General features: G+C 45.1%; 1 protein-coding gene and 2 pseudogenes across 1 annotated transcript; 2 read left to right on the forward strand and 1 right to left on the reverse strand.

The window, feature by feature from the left end:
- The first annotated feature begins 2592 nt into the window (after nt 1-2592).
- LOC136507715 (L-type lectin-domain containing receptor kinase IX.1-like) lies at nt 2593-4880 on the forward strand (annotated as a pseudogene).
- Nucleotides 4881-13535: 8655 nt separating this feature from the next.
- LOC136507716 (L-type lectin-domain containing receptor kinase IX.1-like) lies at nt 13536-27316 on the forward strand (annotated as a pseudogene).
- Nucleotides 21741-23897, reverse strand: LOC136509398 (sphingosine-1-phosphate lyase-like). Its single transcript, XM_066504207.1, has 8 exons — nt 23889-23897; nt 23671-23844; nt 23547-23562; nt 23069-23176; nt 22919-22973; nt 22473-22619; nt 22152-22234; nt 21741-22046 (listed from the first exon to the last, which is right to left on the reverse strand). The coding sequence occupies exons 1-8, from the start codon at nt 23895-23897 to the stop codon at nt 21925-21927; spliced, it is 714 nt and encodes a 237-aa protein (XP_066360304.1). The 3' UTR covers nt 21741-21924.
- Nucleotides 27317-27548: the final 232 nt, after the last annotated feature.

Here is a 27548-nt window from a genome sequence, read left to right on the forward strand (position 1 = left end):
GTTTGCTTTGCATGAATGCTTTTGGAATGTTGTATGTTGCCGTGTTGGTCGCGTTCAGACGGTGAGGAAAACGTTGGAGACCAAGAACTCTTCGACGACCAGCAGGACCAGCATGAGTTTGTGAACCAAGGCAAGTATAGAATGGGCCTTCCTTGATGTCCTATTTCACTTTAATCAATTACTCATTTGCATGTGTCTAATTTTGATACCCGTAAGGACATCCTAGTGATATGTTTATCCTGTTCCTTGTCTCCTATGGGTTAAATGCATATGGGTAGATTGCTAGTGCTCTAAGTGAACTTGACATACATGTTGATGAATGATACTATGGAACAAAGTGAGTAACATGATTTATAACAACTGTTCCATAGGACGAAAGTGCATATGACCTTTGTTCATGTTGCTCCCGGCCCTCCATAAGGACTTATCTATCGGCAAAAGCTGGGACTGACAGTGCAACCGGGAGAGTCATATGGCTCTGACTTTAGCTCAGTAATAGGATCTTTCCTAACTAGTTAGAGGTTACCTTTTTGGCGCAAATGGGGCTTGCCACTTTGGGTATAGGGCTGCCTCTGTTCCTATGAGTATAGCCGCGATGGATATGTGCCATAGGAAAGGGAGGTTCCTACATCTGCCTGCCAAGGAAACCTAGCGGCCCTAACTTGTTAGGGAAACCTATGAAATGGCTTCATAGTGTACCCTGCCCGCTCACCTTGGTAGTGACATGGGAGTAATTAACTCGGGCATATGGGGATCACGACTCGCGGTGAATGTGCACCACCTCTGCAGAGGGTAACAAACTGTTATAACAGTCGTGCTCACGGTTACGAGCGGCCCGAAAAACTCACAGAATAACTGAATACTTGATGATGATCTATTAAGATGTTCTATGATGATCTATGATACACTTTACACTGATATATATTCTTATGGGAATTAAATGGGAGCTTAAGCATGACTTGATAATACTTGAGAATAAAAGCTTGACCTACTAAAAATGCTAACTGCTGTAAACCAGAGTCAATCCTTTTTGAGCTTCATAACCCCATGTTAGCTTGCTAAGTACGGAATGTACTTACACTTGTTTATTTTCTTTATTTGGATAAAAATCCCGGATGGGTAACAGATGACAACGGGTATGAGGAATTCCCGGAGGATTTTTAGGCTTGTGGTCAACCAGTTGACCTTCCCTGTGATGAAGCCCACGAGAGTTTATTATCTTTTTATCTTTCCGCTGTGATGTATAAGACTTAAGTTTTATTATAACTCTGATGTATGAGACACCGTGATGATACTATATGTAATTTGTCAGCTTGTGTGTGTGATTGATTCCTAGGCACAAACAAGTTTTGTGCATTCAATTTTATCCTTAAAATTGGGTGTGACAGCCAGCGACGCCGGGGACTCCTCGCTCCTCGGTGCTGGGACTTCACCAGCGACGCCAGGGACCCCTCGCTCCTCGGTGCTCGGTCATCACCAGCGACGCCGAGGACTCCACGCTCCTCGGTGCTCGGACATCGCCCGCGACGCTGGGGACCCCTCGCTCCTCGGTGCTCGGTCATCGCCAGCGACGCCGGGGACTCCACGCTTCTCGGTGCTCGGTCATCACCAGCGACGCCGGGGACTCCTCACTGCTCGGTGCTCGGACATCGCCAGCGACGCCGGGGACTCCTCGCTCCTCGGTGCTCGGTCATCGCCAGCGACGCCGGGGACTCCACGCTCCTCGGTGCTCGGTCATCGCCAGCGACGCCGGGGACTCCTCGCTGCTCGGATCTTGCTATGTCTCATCGGTGTGCTATCAAGTTGCTCCATGCTGTTTGGATCAGTGTGCTAATCTTAGGCAGCACGTCAGGGGTCTTGATACGCGCGTGTCGGACGACGTCGGCAAAGCTTACAGACTTCTTTTTCTTTGACCTTGCTACAAAATTCATTCTTCATCTTCCAGCAGGCTCGGGGACTACGTGGGCACACTTCACCTTGCGGTGAATGTGTTTGTTCTCATCTCGAGGCTACGCTTGGGGACTGGCTGCCTGCTCGGCTGGACTTCTACTTTCTGACCCTAGCACCACGCGACTACGTCACCAACTGTCAGTCTCGGGGACTAGCTGTGGGGGTACGGCCCCCGGTATCCTCAAGACAAGACATGGGCCGCACCATTAGAGGTGGCCCAGCCCACAAGATCAAGGCGTGCACGGCGCTACTCGGCGTGTACCGCAAGACATTATATAGTACCAAATAGGCTACTTTACTTGTAACTCTACCTCCTCCAGAGCATATAAGGAGAGGTAGGGGTCCCCTAGCGGATAGGATCTATCAGATCATCTCATTTACATACAGCAATACAATCAGACGCAGGACGTAGGTATTACGCCTTCACGGCAGCCGAACCTGGATAAAACCTCGTGTCTGTCTTGCGTCACCATCTTGTTCGTAGCTTGCGCACCTGTCTACCGATAATCTACTACCTTGGGCATACCCCTAGGTAGACTGCCGATCATATTTCATCGACAGTACTGTTGGCTGATTTGGTGTGAGAAAAAAATAATATACGTTAGCTGAAAAAAGTACGATTTATAAGCCAAACAAGCCCAAATGGACAGAGTGAAGATTAAAAGACACTTTGATACAGATGCTATATATGCTGCAGGTAGCTCTGGTCATAAATGGAAGAGCATCAAACTGATTATGTTGGTAACCGGCGTGTCCGTCACCGGCACAGTGGGGTTCTTGGCCTGCCTCGGTCTATGCCGTCAGTACCACTTGCAACGGCGCAAAGGCAGAACGGCGGCAAAGAAGAATTCCGCCAGAGCACTGACGTATTTCCGAGGTGAAGCTGTGGAAGTCATCGAGCTGGAGCAAGGGACTACGGGACCAAGGAGATTCTCCTACGAAGAGCTCGCCGCCGCCACCAACAACTTCTCCGACGCCAGGAAACTAGGAGAAGGTGGCTTTGGATCGGTGTACCGTGGGTTCTTGGTGGACCTGAACCTGGACGTGGCCATCAAACTGGTCTCCAAGACTTCTCCGCAGGGCTGGAACGAGTTCACGTCAGAGGTGAGGATCATCAGCCGTCTCCGGCACCCGAACCTCGTGCTGCTCGTCGGCTGGTGCTACGGCAACGGCGATGGCGACGACCTCCTGCTCGTCTATGAGCTGGTGCTCAACGGCAGCGTGGACGGCCACCTCTACAACCCAAACAAGAAGCTGACGTGGAGGGTGAGGTATCACATCGTGCTCGGGCTCGGCTTGGCGCTTCTGTACCTGCACCAGGAGACGGAGCTGTGCGTCGTGCACCGCGACGTCAAGCCAAGCAACGTGATGCTGCACGCGTCGTTCACCGCCAAGCTCGGCGACTTCGGCCTGGCGAGGGTGATCGAGGACAGCCGGAGGTCACGGACGACGGCAGTGGCGGGCACGATGGGGTACGTGGACCCGGAGTGCCTGAACACCGGCAGGACGAGCGTGGAGTCGGACGTGTACAGCTTCGGCGTCGTGCTCCTCGAGATCGCCTGCGGCCCAGGGGCGGAGCTACAGGGTGGTCCGGGTGGTCCACGGACCCAGGACCACCCTCTAGCTCCGCCCATACAAAGCCCAAAGATATAGGAAGTTTGGATCCTGAGCAGCCAAACATCGAATACATCGGAGCGTCTACGGCCTTTCGCCAATACGCGTCGTGTGATCCTTCACGAATACGGCCGGTCTACACCCCTTCGTATCCCTTGCTGTGTTGTGCGGACGTGCGGCGGTGTGAGCGACAGCAGATGGGAATGCAGGTATGTCTCCAGTCTCCAATTAGCCTGCATGTTTAGTCAGGTTTGTTTTTTTTCCCTCCCAATCTCTCCCAGTATGAAGGAATGCTGAACGCAGAACGTCCTAACTCGTGCAGAAAACCTTATTTTATTATGTGTCATTAGATTACATTATTGGAGTGTACGGTGACATTGGACTATTTAATTTTAATTGTAGGATAGGATTTTTTTTGTCAATTGATTATTGGAATGGTAAATTGAAACAATATTTTATTCTCTTGCATACCTACTGAAATATGAAGAGGAGTGGTGATATTACCTCTCTTCTTCAAAAAATAATTAAGATGGGTGATAGCCTCCTAGATGATTGTCTAGTGACTTTTATTGAGCGGGATATCTTCTTACAATTGATTGATGGAGATCATCCATACTTTCATGGCTATTGGAAGGCGTAGGCCTGACAAGAAGTGGCGTATTGTTCTTCAACAATTATGGGCATGTAATATGAACTCTGTATATCCTCTTTTTCTTTGGTTGCGTTTTGCAATTCATATACTTTGTCTACCAACATGTTAAGTTTATAGCGGTTAAAAAAAATTAGACGATAGACCACATAGCTACAAATCCTGGCTACGCCGCTGCTGCGGCCGTTGCCCCGTGGTGACACTGCCGAACGGGAGCATGGTGCACAGGGTCTGAGACCTCCACGAAGCCGGGAGGGTTTTGGAGGCCGCGGACCCACGGTTGGGCGGGGAGTACAGTGTCCAAGAGATGGAGCGCGTGCTTGGCGTCGGGCTCTGGTGTGCGCACCCGGACCGAAACCAGAGGCCGGACATCAGGCACGCCCTTAATGTGCTGCGGTTCGACGCGCCGCTGCCGATCCTCCCCGGGAAGTTGCCGGCCGCCGCAGCAAACCTTCAGCCTGTGGCCAATGCGTTGTTTGATTCTGCAACCAGCAGCTGCGGCGCACCTGTAATCAGTGCGGCCGGCTCCAATGACCGCGGAATTGAGCTGGTTTGACCGAATAATATAATGGCAATAGGTGAAATTCTTGTGTTTACAGCTTTTCATGTGTCCTGCATGACTGAAGCCGGCGCCCTCTACAGATCAGCTTCTGATTCTGCTGGATGAGGTGGCTGTTTAACCTCACCTCGGAGGTGTATTCATTTCCTTCATCCCCTGCTTGCAAGGTTTTAAATAGATGACTAGCTAACCATTTAATGATAGCCTCCTCTAGTACTTATACAAAAATATGGCGGATAGGAGTATTTGGTTAAAAACCAGAGGAATTTTCAATTAATTGTGCACGCAAGCATAAAACTAAGACCATCTCTCTAGCAAGATCACCAGGGGGGGGGGGGGGGGGGGGGGGGGGGGGGGAGGGGGAGGGGGCACCAACTCCCGAGAGACAGAGCGGCTAGGAGAGCGGTGCCAAACGGGACCTTACAAACACACTGCACAGGGAAAGCGGTGGAGAGGGATTTTTTTTCACATATATGTGTGGCAACCAGTCTTGTCCTAGCCGTAAGAAAATTTTCGGCGTGAAGATTCGTGCAATCAACTCCTTCCCTCCCCCCTCCGGCGTGTAGGTGGCTCAAGGCGGGAGGGGGGGGCATTGGGTGGAGACGCTTCTGAGTTGTCGAATAGGGGCAGGGGTGCTTGGAGTTGCGGGGTGGGGGCCATGGTGCGCAGATCGATAATTTGGACAACTATTCCATCAACATGTGCTCTCACGTGGGCTAGAATTTAAAGAGATATATTGTTTAATACATCTAACCAATAAAGAATTATTTATATTTAATTGTATGTTTTCTCTTTGTTTATTATCAACAAAATATGCATAATAGATACTTCATAGTCTATATCCAATTATCATAAACTTATTAATTATTTTTTGTGATGGACTTATTTATATTTTCTTCATCCATATATATATTTTTACTTTTCATGACACCTTCGTAAATTTTTATATGCAAGAAATCGAGCCATTGACTATGGTGGCCTTACTGCATCACATATCTTATAACATCATGAATCTAATTTTTTGTTTTTCAAATTTTATTCTTATTGACTGCTATAGATTTTTCTCTCATGTTGAAACTCTTATTCTAATAGTATGTTTTATTAACTTACGTTTTTGCACTTTTTAAAAATAAGGATTTTACGTCATAGAATATGTTCTCAGGGGCGGATCTACAGCTACTTATAGGGGTCAGATGACCCCGACGACTTCATGCAAAATTAATTGCCATTTCATAGAGAAAAATATTATATAAAATCATGGTTACTGTATGCTGATCCCGGTGGCTAAAATTTGTAGCTTCGCCGCTGTATGTTCTTAAGTATTACAATAGCATAAGCAATGATTTGAAACCTGCACAATGTCACTTAAAATAAGTGATGGAGCTAGAAGTGAGATCTCGGATCGGGGTAGCAGCAGTGCTAACCTCAAGAGAATTTTAATACTTAAGTCATATAACGATCGACTTTTTACTCTAAGTAATCTTACAGGACTGAAAAAATATTGCCCCGAGTGGTCTCTCATACTTTCCAAGATGATTGAATTTTCCTATCAAGGAGTTGTGCGTATGTGCAATTATAGTTATACCATCAATATAGATATGTCAAACATTTACTTACAATTATGAATATATCTAAAGTAATAAAATATCTCATGGTTACTAATATGTTTTTAAATAATTTGTTGGTATCATTAGTATATGAGTTGTTAAGGAATTATTTTTTGTGATGAAACATGACATATATTTTATCGCTCATCCGTGTTGGCACAACAGGTATGCTTACTTTAATTAAATCTTAATATATTAATATTGATAGATGTGGGTAATGCATAAACATATACGTGCTCTATGGTTGTTTAAATAAATTTTTAATAGAAGATGTTGCTAATTTTTAGACATAGATTTGAGAGTATATTTAATTTTTCAAACAATAAAATAAAATTTGGGTTTTTTTTAAATTATCTATTATGATAAGTGTCACGGTCCTTTCCCGGGGGCTGGTTGGGACAGCTAGCGCAGGGGAGTGTGGCGGTGCTGGGAGCTACAGGGGCGGCGGCGCTAGGGCAGGGGCGGTGTGTGTGAGAGAGAGAGAGAGGAGAGGGCGGCGGCGCAAGAGAGAGGGAGGAGAGAGCTAAGGGGAAGAGTTTATTTCTTGCTTACCCGGAATAGTTACAATGCACCTATATTTATAGTCTCTATTGGACTTGACCCTCAAGCAATCTAGACTTAATCTCCAAGAACCTAAGGACGAGTCCTTGTAGATTTGGACTGCTTCCATTACAAGTAAAATTATTTATTTCCTAACAAATCCTGATATATTTGTCTTAGGCAATTTCCTATTTATTTTCCCTTTTTTCATCTTTCTGAATATCGGGAAATTCTGTGCACGGTGGTGACCCGCCCCCCTAGTGGCGCCCTCCCATCGCAGGAGGCGCCCCAAGCTGACCATGGCCCTATGCTTGGTCTCACTAGGTCCGCTAGGCCCATCGTGAGGGGTCCATATTGGGCGCATGACAATAAGAGTATGTGAGAAAGTTGATACAAATTTAGGAATACTTTAGATCATGTTTCTTAATGGCATATGTGGATAGTTTAAATGTAGAGTCATGTGTTACTTTATGTTGTTTTATACATTAGCAGAGGTGGGTAAATCTTCAGAATAAAGAATAGATCCAATAACTATTATTACCAAAGTGATTAGGTTATACTGAATTGATGGTCAAATGTGTTGGATTTATGTGAGAATTTCTAGGATCTATCTTCTTTTTTTCTATCTTTTCTCATGAGGATTAATGTGGAGGCTCCATTAGGGACCTCTAGTTAGATTTTCTAGTATTAATCTTTTTTCTTGCGTGATATGTATTTAACCTAATATTAAGATATATAATCACTAGTTGTGTACTTTTTTCACATGTTAAGTAGAAACTCTAGTATTTTTTGATCTTTTATAATTATTTAATAAAAAGAGTTTAGGTTCTAGTAGTATTATTTTCCATATGTTAATTAAGTTGACACTCATATTGCACCCTAACACTAAACTTGTTGAATTTGTTATACCATAGAATTTTATGTGTGTAGTATTGTTTTATATATAATAGAGTGCTTAAAATTAAATTATCAATATTGATATAACATAATGTTTCAACTAAAACATATAAGCTTATTTAAAACAATAACTTATCAAATCAACTATCATCTAGTAGTAATATATTTTTAAAATGAAATGTCTATGTTATGTTATTGCTATGTGGTTTGTCAATTAAACATTTTTCCATGCTTCATAATCTATTCAAATAAATATTTATCCTAAGTAAACTTGTGTATACATGGTCAAACGTAGCATTATGGTTATTTAATTTCATGGTTGTAGAAGTTTATAATTTAGAAATATATATGCCTTGTACTTTGTGTGGATATCGATTTATTTTTTGTAATTGCATATATTAGTATTTACATATAGATTTGAGAGATGTTTTTGTTTATTTTTATATTGGTTGAGGTAGATATAAATATATTATATTTGATAACGACCTATATGGGTAGGTTGAATGCAAACTTAGGAGGTTATTTTGCATTCTCTTTCATAATAAAAAAGGTAAATCTTTAAAACAATTATGGTGTATTTCAAAATATATATTCCATAAAAGCATATTAATTTTTAACAGCCATGAATGTGAAATAGCTGTGAAGCCCAGAGACATGGTTAGGGATTACTTTGGTAACATCATCAACATGCATGTGGACAGAAGAAGTCCTATAGGAGTACACATTGTTCTTATCAGTCTGTATACAATTTTTGTTTAAAGATTTATATAAGGATCTTTTGTCGATTGCTTCATAGGTTATCTACTACCTGTTTTATGTGAATCAGGATTTATGTTTGTACTCTACTCACACATCATAATTAATCAACCTTGAAATTAGGGTTATTTTATATTATCTTTCACAATAGCAAAGGCAGGTAATTTATATGCAATGCGAGGAGGTTATTTTGATCTTTTTTCATAATAGCATATGTGGGTAATTTATAGACATATTTATGGTTTATTTTGAATTTTTTTTGTAATAGTAGGATTTACCGACTCAGTCTTCGAAGATGCTCATAGGGGTATGGTTTGCGTGCATACGTTCATAGGGGTGAGTGTGCATGCGTTGTGAGGGTCTGCGTTGTACTGTGTAATCGCCAAAAATTAAGGAAATACTTTATGTATTTTTCATAATGGTAGAGGTGGGTGATTTTTTATAAATTACAATAGATCCAAAGGCTACTATCGACGATGATTAATAGAGTCTACCTGATTAAAGGCTAGATGTTTCTGATTATTATGAGAATTTCTAGAATTTATCTTTTTTCCTAGTGCGTCTGGTGAGAGTTAACATGGTGCCTCTGTTTGAGTATCTAATTAGATGTGATTTGATCTTTTTCATAATGACATATGTGGGTAATTTATAGACATATTTAAAGGGTTATTTTGAATTATTTTTCGTAAAAGCAAATGTGGGTAATTTAGATGCAAAATTAGAGGGTTACTTTATGTATATAATGACAGGGGTGGGTAATTTTTTAAAAATTACATTAGATCCAATGGCTAATATCGACGATGATGATTAGAGTCTACCAAATTAAAAGATAGATGTTTTTAATTATTATGAGAATTTGTAGCGCGTCTAATGAGAATTAACGTGGTGCCTCCGTTGAAGGCTAGCAAGATTGCACCATGCAGCAGTGCGGAGACTGGAGACATCGTTCAATTTTCCTTACCAGGCGTCCTCACTGCTTTGTTGTGAACTTCTGTTAGGCATCTCACACTAGTCCTGTCTGAGAAATCGTATTAAATCGATAGTGATAAGAGTCGGCATGATAATTAACATGATTCAAGCCAAACGCAGGCCGACAATGTCGACGGATTTACCCAAATCACATTTGACATGGTCCAAAGCCAAATCACATTTCACTTTTTATTTATAGATACACATGATGTCCATGAGTATAAATGTGAAGTTCTACGATGTATTTTGTGATGTTCAGTAATCATATATTGATGTCTAGGATATATTTTGTGATGTTTGGTAGTATTTTTTCTTCTTTTTATTTGACTCTATCTAATTAATTACTTCACCCTTGTTCAAAAAATTAATTACTTCACTAATTTTATTATTTTATTTTATATTTTTCATGATATTTATGATGTTCGCGTAGTATACATATCATGTTCTATGCTATATTTAGTGATGTACGTGTAGTGTTAATGTGATGTTCTATGATGTATTGTGATGTTCAGTAGCATTTTTTCTTCTTTTTATTTGACTATAATTAATTACTTAACTAATTTTATTTTTAATTTTTAATTTTTTTTATATTCCACGATATATGTGATGTTCACGTAGTATACATATGATGTTGTATATTTTTTTCTGCGATGTTTGTGTAGTGTTAATGTAATGTTCGATGATTATCTTTAAATATATGTTCATCATGAGATAAATGTTAGTTAAAAAATCTTATCGAAATGTACCCATTGGGGTCTTGTTTTGAAGAGTTTATTACAAGGAGCACGATGACGCAATCGGATTTTAATTTGCATACTTGGTTTAGGAGCTATGACTTTTTTTACTTCAAAAGTATGTGTTAACAATTATTTTTTTTTACTGCATGGCTATTGCTCGGTGGACTGTCTGGTACGCTGAAACAGTCCCTGAAAGCCCACAAAAACAATTGAATTGGCCCGCAGCAAATTATTTTTCCCTGGGGGGTTCGGCGGGTGCTACCACTATCGGATTCAGGTGCTTTGCCGAGTGCCTAATGCACTCGGCAAAGGCTACTTTGCCCTCGGCAAAGCCTTTGGCGAGTGCAGCACTCGGCAAAGAGCCTTCGGTAAAAAATCCGTCGGCAAAGAATTCATTGTCGAGTGTTTTTTATCGGGCACTCGGCAAAGTCTTTGTCGAGTGCCCGACTCTCGGCAAAGTTAGAACCGAAAAAAACCCCAAAAAAAGGGGGGAAAATGAAAAAAAATGGATTTTTTTAATCGGTGGAGGCCCCCACCGGCCAGCGCCCGCCCATCTCTGGAATTTTTAGCGTAAATTTCGCAGCAACGTGGTCGACGGGATTCGAACCCGCGACCCCCCTGCGTGCGAACCTCCTCTACCACTACACTACACTGTCACTTGTGTCTGGATTCCGTTTTAGTTCCCAACATATTATACTAAACCAAGTGTAAATTGCTTGTTTGATGCCCTAAACGAATTCAAATAAAAAAGTTGTAAACTACAAAGTTTCATAACTTTTCGAGATCTACACTTTTAGTTTAGGAAGTTTTTCCATCCGAAGTCGTTTAGAAAATTTGAATTTCAAAATTTTGAAATTCAAACGCAGTTTTGCATGACAAGATTATTTCAAATCAAAAAGTTGCCAACTACAATGTTTCATAACTTTTTGAGATCTACAGAGTTTATTTTGGTTGTTTTTCCATCCGAGGTCGTTTGAAAAGTTCAAATTTTAAAATTTTAAAATTCAAACACAGTTTTGCATGACAAGATGATTTCAAATCAAAAAATTGCCAACTACAATGTTTCATAACTTTTGAGATCTACAGAGTTTATTTTGGTTATTTTTCCATCCGAGGTCGTTTGAAAAGTTCGAATTTTAAATTTTTAAAATTCAAACACAGTTTTGCATGAGATGATTTAAAATTTAAAAGTTGCCAATTACAAAGTTTCATAACTTTTTGAGATATACAAAGTTTATTTTGGTTGTTTAGTCATCTGTTCATCCGACATGGTCGTTCTAACATTATTCACAAATCTTATATATGTCTCTTGTAGTTTCATAAACTACAAGAGAGATATGTTAGATTTGTGAACAAATTTACTTTCACTTTGTCATATGAAGAAAAATACCAAAACAAACATTGTACATCTTGATGAGTTATACAACTTTGTAGTTGAAAACTTTTTCACTTGAATTAATTTACTGCTTCAAAATGTGCTTTGAAATTTTCTTTGACAAGTGTAAAAAAACACTCGGCAAAGAGCTTCTTTGCCGAGTGTAAAAAAAACACTCGGCTCGGCAAAGAAGCTTGTTTGCCGAGTGTCAAAAAAAACACTCGGCAAAGAAGCTCTTTACCGAGTGTAAAAAAACTCTCGGCAAAGAGCTTCTTTGCCGAGTGTCAAAAAAACACTCGGCAAAGGCGTCTTTGCCGAGTGCCCGAAAAACAACACTCGGCAAACCACTTGACACTCGGCAAAGAGCCGGTCTCCGGTAGTGTACCTGCCACCTGGGTCGACAGGTAGGTGCCCCCTGGACTGCTACGTACTGTTCTAGAGCCAACAAGACATCCATGCGGACAAGAGTAGTAGTACACTTCTCCATAAGCTTACAGACCATTCTAACCACTCTTGTGAAACTTCCAAACGGATCTTAAACCCTGCAAGAAGCTCAAATGTGCTCCAGTGCCTTGACTGCTGACTCTTTGAAAGAGTAGTAGATTACTTGTTGGCTCTCTAGATTTTGTAAGTAAAAGGCAGGAGATCTGCGCTCAATTAAGATGGAAAAAGGGAGTTTAGGTACAAATGGCACCTAAGGTGCCTAAACATCCATGGTCCAAAGACCAAAGAGGAGAAAACATGTATCACACTATTAGTTTAATTTGACCCCTCAACAAAGTTCAATGCTTTAAGCTTTTGCACTATATCCTCTTTGGTCAAAAATGCCACCTGTTGCGCCGCCTTGTGCATGTTTTCGAAGATTCTTCTATTCCTCTCCTTCCATAAATTCCACATAATGTATGTCACCATGCCATTGAACCACCTACGGTCTTGCTTTTGAATCTTGCTTGCCACCTGCTCCCACCATTCGGAAATTGAGGCAGGGTCCTGTTGTGGCCATTGCACGACAAAGTTTTCCCAAGCTAGCACTTGATCCCAAATGGCTTTTGCGAAGGGGCAAAGCAAGGAGAGATGACGCCCTATTTCTAGAGGACCCTTACACAAGACACAATGTTCTTGGTGTGGCTAACTCCTCTTTTGTAGATTGTCCGCCGTTAGGATTTTGTCGTGCATGAGGATCCAGACGTGAATCTTGCATTGGTTCTCTGATCTTGCCTTCCAAATGAGGTTATGGTTGAACTTCCGGTGTGAGCCTCGGAACCGTGTCCTGTACGCCGAGCTAGTGGAGTAGGCACCGTCAGCTGTCCGTTTCCAATTAAATAATTGTATCTTGCACATCGGCAGCTAAACATTCTGTAATCTAATTCATAGGCCAATGAATGAGGCGATCTGTGTCATTGTAGGCAACTTCCGTTCTCATCAAAGCATTGGGGTCATCACCCCATTCCTACCAAAACCACCTGAGGCGAAGGGCCGTCCCAAATCTATCCAGGTTTAGCACTCCCATGCCGCCCGAATCCTTTGGCTTGCAGACTGTGAACCAATTCACTAGAAGATGACTCCCATTTGCGTTTCCGTTTCTCCTCATCTTTGTAGAGGAAGGATCTTCTGATTTTGTCAATCTTCTTTCCCGCCCAAACTGCTAGCTGGAACACAGTCAGGTGACTAAGGTTTGCCTGCATGCTCTATTCGGCATTTTGCCTTTCTAACCTGGTAGCCTCTGGCCGATGCGCTCAATGAGGGTTGCATGGACGCCTCTGCAGTGATCTAGTATACATCTGCAAGCCCAAAGCTCTATAGATTTCTACGTACCTGCTTTAACGAGGAGACAGTACACAGAGATGCCGAGTCCTTTTGTCATGCACGAAATGAACAACTAATGACGAGGAGAAAAGAGGGTGACCTGACAAGGAACAGAGGGCATGGGCGTTCCCGGCCATGGCTTCCTGCCTTCTCCTTCTTCATCTCGCCTTCCTCTTCGTTGCAGCAGCGGGGCAGGACAACAACACCATGGAGCCGGCTTATATATGCATCCTGCTCAACGACGGGCAACTACATGGGCGGCAGCCAATACAAGAAGAACCAGGACCAGCTCCTGGCCACGCTCCCGGCGGCGTCCAGCAGCAACGGCGGGTTCTACACACTACTGGATTCAGGTTCTTTGCCTGAGGCACTCGGCAAAGGCCAAATTACACTCGGCAAAGCCTTTGACGAGTGCGGCACTCGGCAAAGAACACACGGCAAAAAATTGATCGGTAAAGCCCTCTTTGCCAAGTGTCTTTTATCGGGCACTCGGCAAAGGATTTGCCGAGTGCCCCGGGGACACTCGGCAAAGAAAAGCAACCGTCACGGCGCCGGCCCCGTTGATGGTCACTTTGCCGAGTGTCAACCCTGCAGGCACTCGGCAAAGATTTTATATTTTTTTTAAAAAAAATTTCCTTGCCGAGTGCCAACCCTGCAGGCACTCGGCAAAGATTTTTTTATTTTATTTTTACAAAATTTCTTTGCCGAGTGCCAACCCTTCAGGCACTCGGCAAAGATTTTTTGTTTTTTTTAAAAAAATTATTTGCCAAGTGCCCCCTGTCCTGCGCTCGGCAAAGTTTGATTTTTTTTTTTAAAAAAAAATCTTTGCCGAGTGCCCACTAGCCAGCACTCGGCAAAGTTTGAATTTTTTTAAAAAAAAAATTCTTTGCCGAGTGCCATGGTCACAGCACTCGGCAAAGCTGGAAAAATGATTTTCCAAGCATAGATACGTTTATTATTATTATTATCCCCTGAAATGATGTTTTATAGGAACAGATACGTTTGTAAGCCTGGTGGTACATTGCATATCACTACTGGATTCAGGTTCTTTGCCGAGTGCCTGAGGCACTCGGCAAAGGCTATATTGCACTCGGCAAAGCCTTTGCCGAGTGCGGCACTCAGCAAAGCACACACGACAAAAATTTGATCGGCAAAGCACTCTTTGCCGAGTGTATTTTATCGAGCACTCGGCAAAGAAAAGAGACCGTCACGGCGCCGGTTCCGTTGACGGTCACTTTGCCGAGTGTCAACCCTGCCGGCACTCGGCAAAGATTTTTTTAAATTTTTTTTAAAACTTTCTTTGCCGAGTGCCAACACGTGAGGCACTCGGCAAAGAGCTTTTATTTTTTTTTGAGAATTTTCTTTGCCGAGTGCCAACCCTCCATGCACTCGGCAAAGTTTTTTTTTAAAAAAAAATTCTTTGCCGAGCGCCAACCCGGAAGGCACTCGGCAAAGAGCTTTTATTTTTTTTTTGAAAATTTTCTTTGCCGAGTGCCAAACCTCCAGGCACTCGGCAAAGATTTTTTATTTTTTTTCAAAAAATTATTTGCCGAGCGTCAACCCGGAAGGCACTCGGCAAAGAGCTTTTATTTTTTTTGGAAATTTTCTTTGCCGGGTGCCACCACTCCAGGCACTCGGCAAAGATTTTTTTAAAAAAAAAACTCTTTGCCGAGTGCCAACACAGCAGGCACTCGGCAAAGTTTAATTTTTTTTAAAATTTCTTTGCCGAGTGTTATAGTCACAGCACTCGGCAAAGCTGGAAAATCTGTTTTCTGGTCGCCCATTTTGCCAGCTTTGCCGAGTGTTGTGACCATTGCGCTCGGCAAAGGGGTCCTTTGCCGAGTGCAACACTCGGCAAAGTGACCCAAAACAGCAAATATTTTTTTTTGCGTTCCATCATGACAAATACATTCATACAAACATATATCACATATATCTCATCCATCACATATATATCTCATCCATCACATATATATCTCATCCGTCACATATATATATCTCATCCATCCACACATCCATCCGCCCATAACACATCCATCACAATATGTAATAATAAGTGCTCAAGTCCATCCAAATAAGTTTACAAGTCCATCAAAGTCCACAAGTGCATCACAAGTCCATCACCAAGTGAACAACAAATGTAAAAAATACAACATGCACTCATCTCGGCCACTGCGACTGTGGTGAAGGCCCAGGTGCATCATTCGTAGGTGCATGAGGTGGATTATTCGAACCACCGTCAGATGGAGACTGCACAAAGAGAAAAGATTGCATGTGAGACAAAATTATTTTGATAGCTAATCTAGGACGATAGAGGCCATACAAGCAAAGCACAAGTGAAAGTAAAAAACTTTGATACTCACAGGAGCAGCTGCAGCTGCAGGACGCGGAGGCGGAGGTGGAACCAACAGCCCAGGTGGCAGAGACAAGCCCATACGTTGCCCAAGCCCTTGTAGGAAATCCGTAATGTCCATCAGCCTCTACGCCTGGGCCTGCCGCTCGGCCCGCTCGGCCTCCAACTGGGCCCCCAGCTCCTAACGTTCCTTCATTTCTTGTTCCAGCTGGGCCTGTAATATTTCACTCCAATGTTTCAGTAATGCAAAGCTAATTAAGGTGTGTAAAGATCAATGTATGACGAGTAAAACAGGAATAACCTCGAGTGCATTGACCCGGTGCTCACACGGCCGGGCTCTCGCTCGTGCTCCGTGCTCGGATCTGGGAGAGAGAAGGAGTAGAGGCCGTGTCGATGACGCCGTCGCCAAGCCAGAACCGTCCATGCTTCTTGCCTTGCCCCGCCCTCATGACGGCCTCTCCATCGAAGTCCTGGGTGCTCGGATCGTGGTCTGCCCCATGGAGCGACCTCGCCACCTCAGTGTACTCACTGATGCGGGAGTGGACGCTCGGGTTCGTGTATGCCTCGGGTGGGTCCTCCAGGTTGAAGGAGACGTCAGACGTCGCCTTACCCTTGTGGGCCATACACCATGCCTGGAAGTCTGAGCAAGCCTGGCCACTATGTGATGCCGACTGCGAGAAAGACAGCACGATGATTAGAAATCAGACAGAACTAAGCGTGACAATAGATAAATCAATTCGCGTACCCATGCTTGTTTGTATCCGGCGAGGTTGCGGGTGCCTTGATGGTGTGCTGGACCTTGCATCAGTAAACGACGGTCCCGGGCATCCCTATGCATCTTGAGGTACTCATCCGTGAACCACCTGTCCACCATCATCGCCCAGCACTCGGGATATGCTTGGCACCACCAGGGAATCACCTACACGTCATCAAGTATTGGACATATAAGAAGATCAAATTAAACCAACTTAATCTCAAATCGAATCAATGTTGATGTTCTTCATTTACCTTAAGGTACTGCTCCCGGGTCAGCTACATCTCTCTTGCGTCTTTCTTGGTTTTCCTCTCTTCAAGCTTCGACCCGTAGTAGGTTACGATGGCCTAGATGCGCGCCTCGTGATGCATGTCGGTGACGAGTTTTTTACAGGCTTTGGTAGTCGCCTGCTCCGCCCTGGCCTCAAATCCCTCCTCGCATCTATAATAAGTCTGCATACAAAAGCGATGTATCGATTCATTATTTCAAGAAAAGTCTAATGAATGCGACGTATTGAGCAATGTTGTGCAAGGGAGACTTACCCAAAACTCTGCCTTCACCCGCGCCGCCTTGTTGGGGTACTCCGCATCGGAGGTTTATCATTAAAGTGGATCCAAGCTTCACCATCGGATGGATGTACCATCTTGTTAGGATTGTACCGTTTGCCATTTTTGTGTCATGTCATCTGTTTCGTGGATTCCTCGGTCATGTATAGCCGTTGGATCCTCGGTAGGAACGAAAGGTACCGTAGGATTTTCATGGGGATCGTAAGTTGCCTCTTCTGGCCATCATCAGAGTCTACCTCCAGGTACCTGGAGGATTTACACTTTGTACAGAACTTTGCATGCTCGTGTTCTTTCCTAAATAGGAGACACCCTTTCGGACAAGCATGTATCTGCTCATATGGCATCTTAAGTGCTCAAAGGAGTTTCTGTGACTCGTACATGCTCTTTGGCAGAATGTGGCCCTCCGGAAGCAAGGTGCCAATCACGGCCAACATCTTATCGAAGCTAGGTCGACTTAAGTTTAACTCGGACTTCAACCCCATTAAGCGTCCAATGGCATCCAGTTGAGACACCGTTGATCGATCATGAAGGGGTTTCTGTGCCGAGTCCATCATATCATAGAACGCCTGTGCGGCTGCTTCCATCTCCTCCTTCTCATGTCCCTCATCGAACTGTCCTTGGTGAAAGTCATCTAACATGTCTGCTACCCCAGCATCAGCATCAAAAGCCTCCACCCGTGGTCTCACCACCTCCTCTCTCATACGATGGGCTTCACCATGGTGGACCCATCGGGTGTAGTCTGGCATAAATCCATTCTTCACAAGATGTTTACCCATTTCCACCTTGTTTACCCTTCTCCTGTTTCCACATTTGCTATAGGGACACAAAACTAGGCAATGTCCTTTAGCAGCGTTGCCAAATGCACTATTCAAGAAAGCATCGGTCTTGTTCATCCATTCCGTGGTGTAATCACTCTGACTTCTCCAGCCCGTGTACATCCACTGACGGTCATCCATCCTCTAACATATGTATCAGCGAGTAATGTAACCATTAATTGCATGTACATGGTGTTCCTACTGTCTAATAGGTGAGGATAGGTCCTAATCCCACCCGCAGATGTGTAGATGAGGTTAGTTTCCATGCTCTACTCCTATCCGAGACAGAATTTCGGCAGCACCTCCCCACTGTTCTCCAGATACACGTCCTGCCAAAGAAGAGTGTGTATCCGGAGAACAACAGGGAGGTGATGCCGAAACTCTGTCTCGGACTAGAGCAGAACATGGAAACTAACCCATCTACGTATCCGCGGGCTGTCCAAAAAGCGTGGACAATCCGAAATAGATACGGTCATAGATATGCAAAGATCTGCATACCTCCAACCGTATCTCTTTCGAACGGGAGACGCCTAACTGGGTTACGCGATCTATGACAATGATATGAAAAGAGGGGTTATACCTAGGGTGGCGACGGAGTCAGGCTAGCGGGGCCGTGGCGGGTCGGTGCAGTGGCAAGACGACGCGGTGCAGGCAGACCGACACGGTGGCGAGAACTCCAACTCAACTCTGACGGGCTCTTCTCTACAAAAATGGAACAAAATACTATTATTTACAAAAAAATTCGGCAAAACGTCCCCTGCACGGTGAGGTTTCCAAAACCTGCAAAAAACAACGGCACGATGGCCGACAAACACATATGGCTCAACAGAAGCCATGTAGTTTGGATATCAATCCATGCAGAAGAATATATCCATGTAGTACCACTACTTGTACTACTACTTTCACTATTGCTACTACTACTCCCATTGGTTCTTCTACTACTACCACTATTGCTACAACTAATATCATTAGTTGTACTACTACTACTACCACTACTTCTACTACTACTACTACCACTAATTCTACTACTAATACTACCACTAGTTGTACTAATACTACCACTAGTACAACTAATACTACTACAACTACCACTACCTCGATAATAATAAGTGAGAAGGCATACCTGACGGGCGACGGGGTAGGGGCGGGCGGCGTCGGGATCGGGTGGAGTCGGGGACGGGGTCGAGCACGGATGGCGTCGGGGCGGGTGGTCCACGGGGCGCGGCCAGGGGCAGGGCAAGGCCAGAAAAAAGGCGCGGCCGGGGCGCAGGGCCGGCCGGGGTCAGGGCGGCGCGGCCGGGGGAAGGGCCAGCCGGGGGCACGGCGCGGCCTGGCGCGCGGGCAGCGGGCGGCGCGGCTGGGGGAAGGGACAGCCGGGGGAACGGCGCGGCCGGCGGCAGGGCGCGAAGGCAGCGGGCGGCCCTGGCCGGGGGCAGGGCCGGCCGAGGGCATGGCGCGCGGGCGGCCGGGCGCGTGGGCACCGAGGGCAAGGCGGCGCGGGCGGGCGGGCGTGCGGGCGGGCGGGCGTGCGGCGCGCGGGCAACGCGGCGTCTGGGCGACGCGGGCGCGCAGGCGCACGGGCGCGCGGTCAGCGCGGCGGCCGGGCGGCGCGGGTCACGGCTGGCGCGGGCGCAGGGCGTGCGAGCGACACAGCGGCCGGGCGGCGCGGGCGCGCGGACGGCACGGGCGCAGGGCGCGCAGGCAGGCACGGCGACCGGGCGGCGTGGCGCGCGGGTGGCCGGTGGCGGCGCGGGCGAGCGGGGCAGGCAGGCGTGGGCGGGCAGGCGTGGGCGCGGGACGGCTGGCAGTGACTGCCCGGCCGGTCAAAAACCGCTAAGTCCGCGGCTTTGCCGAGTGCCGGATCAGGGAGGCACTCGGCAAAGATTTTGCTTTTTTTGTTTTTAATTTCTTTGCCGAGTGCCCCAGATCTGGCACTCGGCAAAGATTTAAATTTTTTTTTAATTCTTTGCCGAGCGTCTCAGATCTGGCGCTCGGCAAAGAAAATTTTTTTATTTTTAAAATACTTTGCCGAGTGCCCCCTGGACGGCACTCGGCAAAGATTTAATTTTTTTTTATTATTTCTTTGCCGAGTGCTCCTGTGTATGCACTCGGCAAAGAGGAAATTTAAAAAAAAATTAAAACATTCTTTGCCGAGTGCCTGATGGCTGGCACTCGGCAAAGACACCCTTTGCCGAGTGCCATGCCCCGGCACTCGGCAAAGTTTTTTTGTTTTTTTTTGTTTTTGGCGTCCAATTTTTTTGTGCAGCCTTTTTAAAGTACCAGGAACTCCTAGTTACAATTTGGGGATTTTTTGTGGCATTTTGTTATATTTAGTTACTTTATTTCGTTTACTTGAATTTTTTCGGAAATTAGAAATTTGAACTGCACATGGTACGAATAATGGAGTTTAATGATTCGAAAATTAATAGTCATGTTAGTGAGTGTTATGAGAGGCCGTATCCAGGAACGGACCCAAAATTTCGGACATCTCATTCACGAAACATGTCCGCGAAATTGCGTGTGAAGTGTTTATAAATTCTATAAAAAGCAAACGAAGTCCGAAAATCATGAAACGTGTTGAGATGTCGTGATATCATATGTGGAGGCTATGATAAAAATTTCAGAAGATTTCGTGCACGTTGTCACGTACGATGCTTACAAACCAGGACATCTCCACACCTGATATCTGATATCACGTGAGGAGATGTCCTGGTTTGTAAGCATCGTACGTGACAACGTGCACGAAATCTTCTGAAATTTTTATCATAGCCTCCACATATGATATCACGACATCTCAACACGTTTCATGATTTTTGGACTTCGTTTGCTTTTTATAGAATTTATAAACACTTCACACGCAATTTCGCGGACATGTTTCGTGAATGAGATGTCCGAAATTTCGGGTCCGTTCCTGGATACGGCCTCTCATAACACTCACTAACATGACTATCAATTTTTGAATCATTAAACTCCATTATTTGTACCACGTGCAGTTCAAATTTCTAATTTCCGAAAAAATTCAAGTAAACGAAATAAAGTAACTAAATATAACAAAAAGCCACAAAAAATCCCCAAATTTTAACTAGGAGTTCCTGGTGCTTTAAAAAGGCTGCACAAAAAAATTGGAGGCAAAAAACAAAAAAAACAAAAAAACTTTGCCGAGTGCCGGGGCATGGCACTCGGCAAAGGGTTGTCTTTGCCGAGTGCCAGCCATCAGGCACTCGGCAAAGAATGTTTTAATTTTTTTTTTAAATTTCCTCTTTGCCGAGTGCATACACAGGAGCACTCGGCAAACAAATAATAAAAAAAATTAAATCTTTGCCGAGTGCCGTCCAGGGAGCACTCGACAAAGTATTTTAAAAATAAAAAAAATTTCTTTGCCGAGCGCCAGATCTGAGACGCTCGGCAAAGAATTTTAAAAAATAAATAAATCTTTGCCGAGTGCCAGATCTGGGGCACTCGGCAAAGAAATTAAAAACAAAAAAAAACAAATCTTTGCCGAGTGCCTAACCGCAGGCGCTCGGCAAAGAAGGCCGTGGCAGGGCGCCGTTTCACGGGCAGCCTATGCCGAGTGTAGAGATTTTGCTGAGAGTCTGGCACTCGGCAAAGAAGTCCTTTGCCGAGTGCCTGTGTTTGCCGAGTGCCCGGCACTCGGCAAAGAAATCTTTGCCGAGTGCAGCACTCGGCAAAGAAGATCTTTGCCGAGTGTCTGATTTTTGACACTCGGCAAAGAAATTTACACTCGGCAAAGTCTCTGTTTCCAGTAGTGTATGCATGCTCTGATATTTTTTTTTTGAAACCTGCATGCTCTGATATTGATATACAATCATACGGATACACTTCTTGTAATAATCGTTAATACTTAATACATGTGGCTGTATCTCCTCAATGACTTTCCCCTCTTTCCTATGATAACTTTGTATACCTAGGCAAACAAATCACAGCACTGCGACTGTTTTTCACAAGCCATAATCAGTTCAGCAAGAGCTGTCCATGAACTCCACAAGCAGCTCCTTCACCGTGCCTCTGTCTGGCATCTTCCCTGCGGCGCCGTAGATAGGAGCCATTCCACCGCTAATAGGGCCTGGTTTGCTTTCACCTGCCAACGCCAAACGTCATAAGAAAACATAGCCTTTCCTAGCGATGGAATGGATCAGGGTAATAATAGCCATTAGGCGACATAACATAACACGTGCTGAGCAACTCACAGTGTTCACAGAATCTTGCAGATCCTTCAGGAATTGGTCGTAAATAGTCGTGTGTTGAAGGGTCACACAAATGTGCAAACTGAAACCGGTAAGGATTGTCAGACTAGCCGAGAATGCAAATAGCACCGATGGCTGCTGGGGTGAAGGGACTCACTCCATTCCAAATTATAAGACTTTTTTTGTTTTTCTAGATACACTGTTTTTATTATGTATATCTAAGTGCATATAAAAAGCTATGTATGTGGAAAAGCAAAAATCTCTAATAATTTGGAATGGAGGGAGTACAATACAATTGTTTGCCTGAAGCCAAGATTTACCTGTTAGGTCTCTGCAGAGCATTGAGATGCCAACCTTTTGATGACATTATGTCGTTCACCTCAAATATGTCGACAACATCCGAGGCGAATGCCACAACGGTCATATCTGGTTTCCCAATCACAAACAACCCTGGGATCTCTCCAATCCTGCACAAGCCATAAAATTTTACCCACAGCTAAGCAGTGATCCATTTTGATGATCCAGTCACAACAAAAGGAAGCACATCTATTCTTAGTATAGAAATATTACAAGTGTGCTAATTAATTTGGCATTTGACCATGCATACTAGTAGAAAATAAATATCTGCGTGAATAATACTACTTCAATTTAAAAAGTTACAATAAATAAATAAACAAAAATGGGTAAAACATAGCTACAGTCAGAGTTTGTCTTTTGTCTTGTAGTCATAGTTCAGAGTTCAGGCATAATAAACAAACAAGTTTACCCTCTTTGTATTTTCTTCGAAACTTCCATGATACGGCTTGTACTGTCCAAGTAGCCTGGAAAGCAAGAAAAGCAATGGTATACATCACAAGTACTATTTGATTCTAAGCCACCACTACACACTGATGGAATTTCAGAATAAGTTTGTCACCATTCAGTCCGAGAGACCTCATAGCAGTCCAAGCTCCCGCAATTAATCCACCTGGCCTGCTTCCAGCCATAGTGGGAGAAACATAAAGCCCACCGGTCCACTCGGTAACTGAACAAACAAGGAAACACAAATGCAATTGTAAATCACTATTCAAACTTTTGAAGAAGACTCAAAGAAGTTAAGATAACAAAGGATTTTCAGGAACCAAGTACTACGTCCACGGATAGCGGAAGCATATCCAACTTCTCCAGACCATTTAAAAAAAATTACAGCTAACAGTTCTTCCAGCTATATTTTTTTGTGAAGGTCAACGGGGGGAGGCGTTCCCCACCTGATTTTATATAATGGCCCCAACGGCCAGTTATATGTATTTTCCATAACGAAAACCAATATATGACATTAATACGAACATAAGTTAAAAAGACATAAGTTCATTAAAGAAGTTCCATTTTATTTTGGAAGAAGAGGAAGAGCTTACCAGCAACAAACTGATGCTGAATTTGTTGGTGATATCCCAGATGTCAGAGTGAATCACACAGAGAGGAAAATGTTAGAATTTTGGTCGAGTAAAGTAAAGACAGATATACCATGATTCTTCTTACCTTTCTAATTTCATGATTTCTGTACAGGACAATGCTTGTGCCTTTTGGTGCTAATCCGTACTTATGAACATCTGATGAGATTGATGTAACACCCTTGACAGAAAAATCAAAAGGAGGAATAGGGTACCTGCATATTGCAGATAAAACACAAAACAAAATACAAAAAACGTAGCACTTTCAGAAAATCAAAGTTCACAAACAAAAAATTTAATGGATACCATTGACATACCGCTATTCTTTCTAGATCCCAAAAATCAACCAATGTCCCACAAAAGGGAAGGCAAAAACACACAGACAAAACCTATCAAGATTTGTCACAAGCTGATCTTTAACCAGAAGCTTTTGTTCACTTCCAATTATATTGAAGATCACGGCAATCAAACATATTGCTTTCATATGTGGTTATCCTATATCATATTTAGTTGTAAGTTGTAACCATTTTCTAAGTTTATTTATCGTCAATGATGAAAGTTTTTACATAGAGGCAATTGATGTTGGCGGGCAAACAAATCTAAAAAAATCCTGAACCTCAAACATCAACTTAGAGAATTTGAATGAACATAGTGTTTTAAGACGAAAACTTATAATCATTTCAACTGCTTCAAGTTGGGGTGCACATATTGAGGGGTTACAAGAAAATTTTGCAACCTGCAGGAACCATGGTGTTATGATCCCACAAATAACAATTATCATATACTAGTAATTATAATATAACCTGCAGGAACCATGGCAACTCTAAATACGACATGTATATATATATCAAATGGAATCATATACTCCTATTTACTGTAATACTTATACTAGTAATTCGAGTAATTTACAGTGAATTATCATCGCACAAAATGCAAACGGCATCACGCACACCAATATTGCTATCAACACAGCACACAATCTTCTGAAATTTTTATCATAGCCTCCACATACGATATCACGACATCTCAACAAGTTTCATTATTTTTGGACTTCGTTTGCTTTTTATAGAATTTAAAAACACTTCGCACGCAAGTTCGCGGTCATGTTTCGTGAACAAAATGTCCAAAATTTCGGGTCCGTTCCTGGATACGGCCTCACACTACACTCAGTAACATGACTATCATTTTTTGAATCATTAAATTCCATTATTCGTACCACGTGCAGTTCAAAATTATATTTTTCGAAAAAATTCAAGTAAACGAAATAAAGTAACTAAATATATCAAAAAGCCACAAAAAATCCCCAAATTCTAACTAGGAGTTCCTGGTGCTTTAAAAGGGCTGCACAAAAAATTTGGAGGCCAAAAACAAAAATAAAAAAATTTGCCGAGTGCCGGAGCATGGTACTCAGCAAAGGGGGTCTCTGCCGAGTGCCCAGAATAAGTCACTCGGTAAAGAGGGTTTTGAATTTTTTTTGGCAAAGACATTTAAAAAAAATTAAATCTTTGTCGAGTGCCGTGTCAGGGGCACTGAAAAAATACTTTGCCGAGTGCCAGATTTGGGACACTCGGCAAAGAATTTTTTTTAAAAAAAACCTTTGCCGAGTGCCTAACAGCAGGCACTCGGCAAAGAAGGATGTGGCTGAACACCGTTACGAGGGTCAGCCTATGCCGAGTGTCGCGCTTTTGTCGAGAGTCTGGCACTCGGTAAAGAAGTCCTTTGCCGAGTGCCCTTTTTTGCCGAGTGCCCGGCAGTGCAATTCTTTGTCGAGTGCGGCACTCGACAAAGAAGGTCTTTGCCGAGTGCTTGATTTTTGACACTCGCCAAAGCATTTTGCACTCGGCAAAAGCTCTGTTTCCGGTAGTGACAAGGGCAGCGTCGGGGCGGGGCCGACGCGGTGTTCGGCCTCATCATGTGCTTCGCGGACAGCAACATGGCCGAGTGCCTCGGTTGCCTCTCCAGGGCGCCGCCCGGGATCACGGCGGCGTGCCCGGGCAGCCGGAGCGTGAACGCGGTGTACGACGCGTGCGTGCTCCGGTACTCGGCGGCGCCAATCCCCGATGCCGCGGACCTCGACTACGAGCCTCCAGTCTCCATCGCCACGCCTAACACCTCGGACGAGGTGCGCGCGGCCTCGGTGCCCCTGATGTGCATGTTCGCCGGCGGCATGGAAACCTTGCCGCTGCGGATCTCCAACGACAGCACGCCGTACTCGGGGCCGCAGAAGGGCCGGATGTACGGCCTGGCGCAGTGCACCAGGGACCTCAGCGCCAGCGAGTGCAACAGGTGTATCTCGAGCTACGCCGACAAGCTGTGGAGCCTGTTCCCCAACAACATCTCCGGTGCCCTCAGGGGGTACAGCTGCTACCTGCGGTACCAGGTGGGCGCGTTCGACGTCACTCTGCCACCGGAGCCGGCGCCGCCGCCATCACAGGCGGTTCCTGGTACACGTCCGGCTTACCCGCCGTCACCACAGGAAGTTCCAGGGTCTTTTCCCCCGCATGGCCTTCGTCTTCGTCCAAGACAGGGGTCGTCACGGTCGGCATGCCCGTCAGTTTGGTCTCCGTCCTGGTCACCCTGGGCTTGTCCGCGTTTCTCCTTCTCCGGCGACGGTGGGAAAAGGAAGATTTCCGGAGGAAGCGAGGGAGCAAGAGCGGGAACAGTGTGATTTCTTTGATGATGACGAGCCGGAGATGGAAGACGAGTTCGAGAAAGGGACAGGGCCGAAGCGGTTTCGCTACGGCGAGCTCGCCATTGCCACCGGCAACTTTGCCGATGACAGGAAGCTCGGGGAAGGAGGATTTGGATCGGTGTACAGAGGATTCTTGAAGGAGATGAACCTTCACGTCGCCATCAAGAGGGTGTCCAAGGGCTCCAAGCAGGGGAGGAAAGAGTACGCCACGGAGGTGAGGATCATCAGCCGGCTGAGACACCGCAACCTGGTGCAGCTCGTCGGCTGGTGCTGCGGCGGCGGCGACCTCCTCCTCGTGTATGAGCTCATGCCCAATGGAAGCCTCGACAAGCATCTCTACAGTTGTGGCAGCGACGACGCCGACGACACGCTGCTGCCATGGCCGCGCCGGCACGACGTCGTGCTGGGGCTAGGGTCGGCGCTGCTCTACCTGCACGAGGAGTGGGAGCAGTGCGTGGTGCACAGGGACATCAAGCCCAGCAACGTGATGCTGGACGCGTCCTTCCACGCCAGGCTCGGCGACCACGACCGCGGCTTGCACACGACGGTGGTCGCGGGCACGATGGGCTACATGGACCCCGAGTGCGTCATCACCGGCAGGGCCGACGCCGAGTCGGACGTCTACAGCATTGGCGTCGTGCTCCTCGAGATCGCCTGCGGCCGGCGGCCCATGGTGGTGGCGGCGGCTCGCCGTGGGGAAGAAAGCGAGGGCGTGGTCCACATTGTGGAGTGGGTGTGGGAGTACTACGGCAGGGGAGCCGTCCTCAACGCCGCCGACGCGCGGCTGAAGGGTGAGTTCGACGCCCGGGAGGTGGAGACGGTGATGCTCGTCGGGCTCTGGTGCGCGCACCCTGACCGGAGCCTGCGACCGTCCATCAGGCAGGCTGTCAACGTGCTGCGGCTGGAGGCGCCTCTGCCAAGCCTGCCGGCGAGGATGCCGGTGGCGACCTACATGCCGCCGCCTGATGCTTTCTACTACACGTCTTCGGTTACGACAGGCGGCACCACTCAGTCCAGCATGACATCCGTCCCGATGAAATGAAAGTAGTTCAGGGCTTCAGGCCTCCCAATTGTACGTAGCCAAATTTTCACAACCGTTTTGAACATAAGTTTTTTTCCCGAATGTGCAGCAAGAGATTTCCTGCAATTATATTGCAAGGTACAGTGAAAAAAAACAAGCGACTTAGCGTCTTGAAAAACAACTTAGCCATTGTTCCAAATTCACCTGGAGAAAACAGTCACTACGGGAATCAGGAGATTTGCCGAGCCTAAAC

The sequence above is a fragment of the Miscanthus floridulus genome, chromosome 15 (assembly GCF_019320115.1).
Source record: "Miscanthus floridulus cultivar M001 chromosome 15, ASM1932011v1, whole genome shotgun sequence".
Taxonomy (NCBI): Eukaryota; Viridiplantae; Streptophyta; class Magnoliopsida; order Poales; family Poaceae; genus Miscanthus; species Miscanthus floridulus.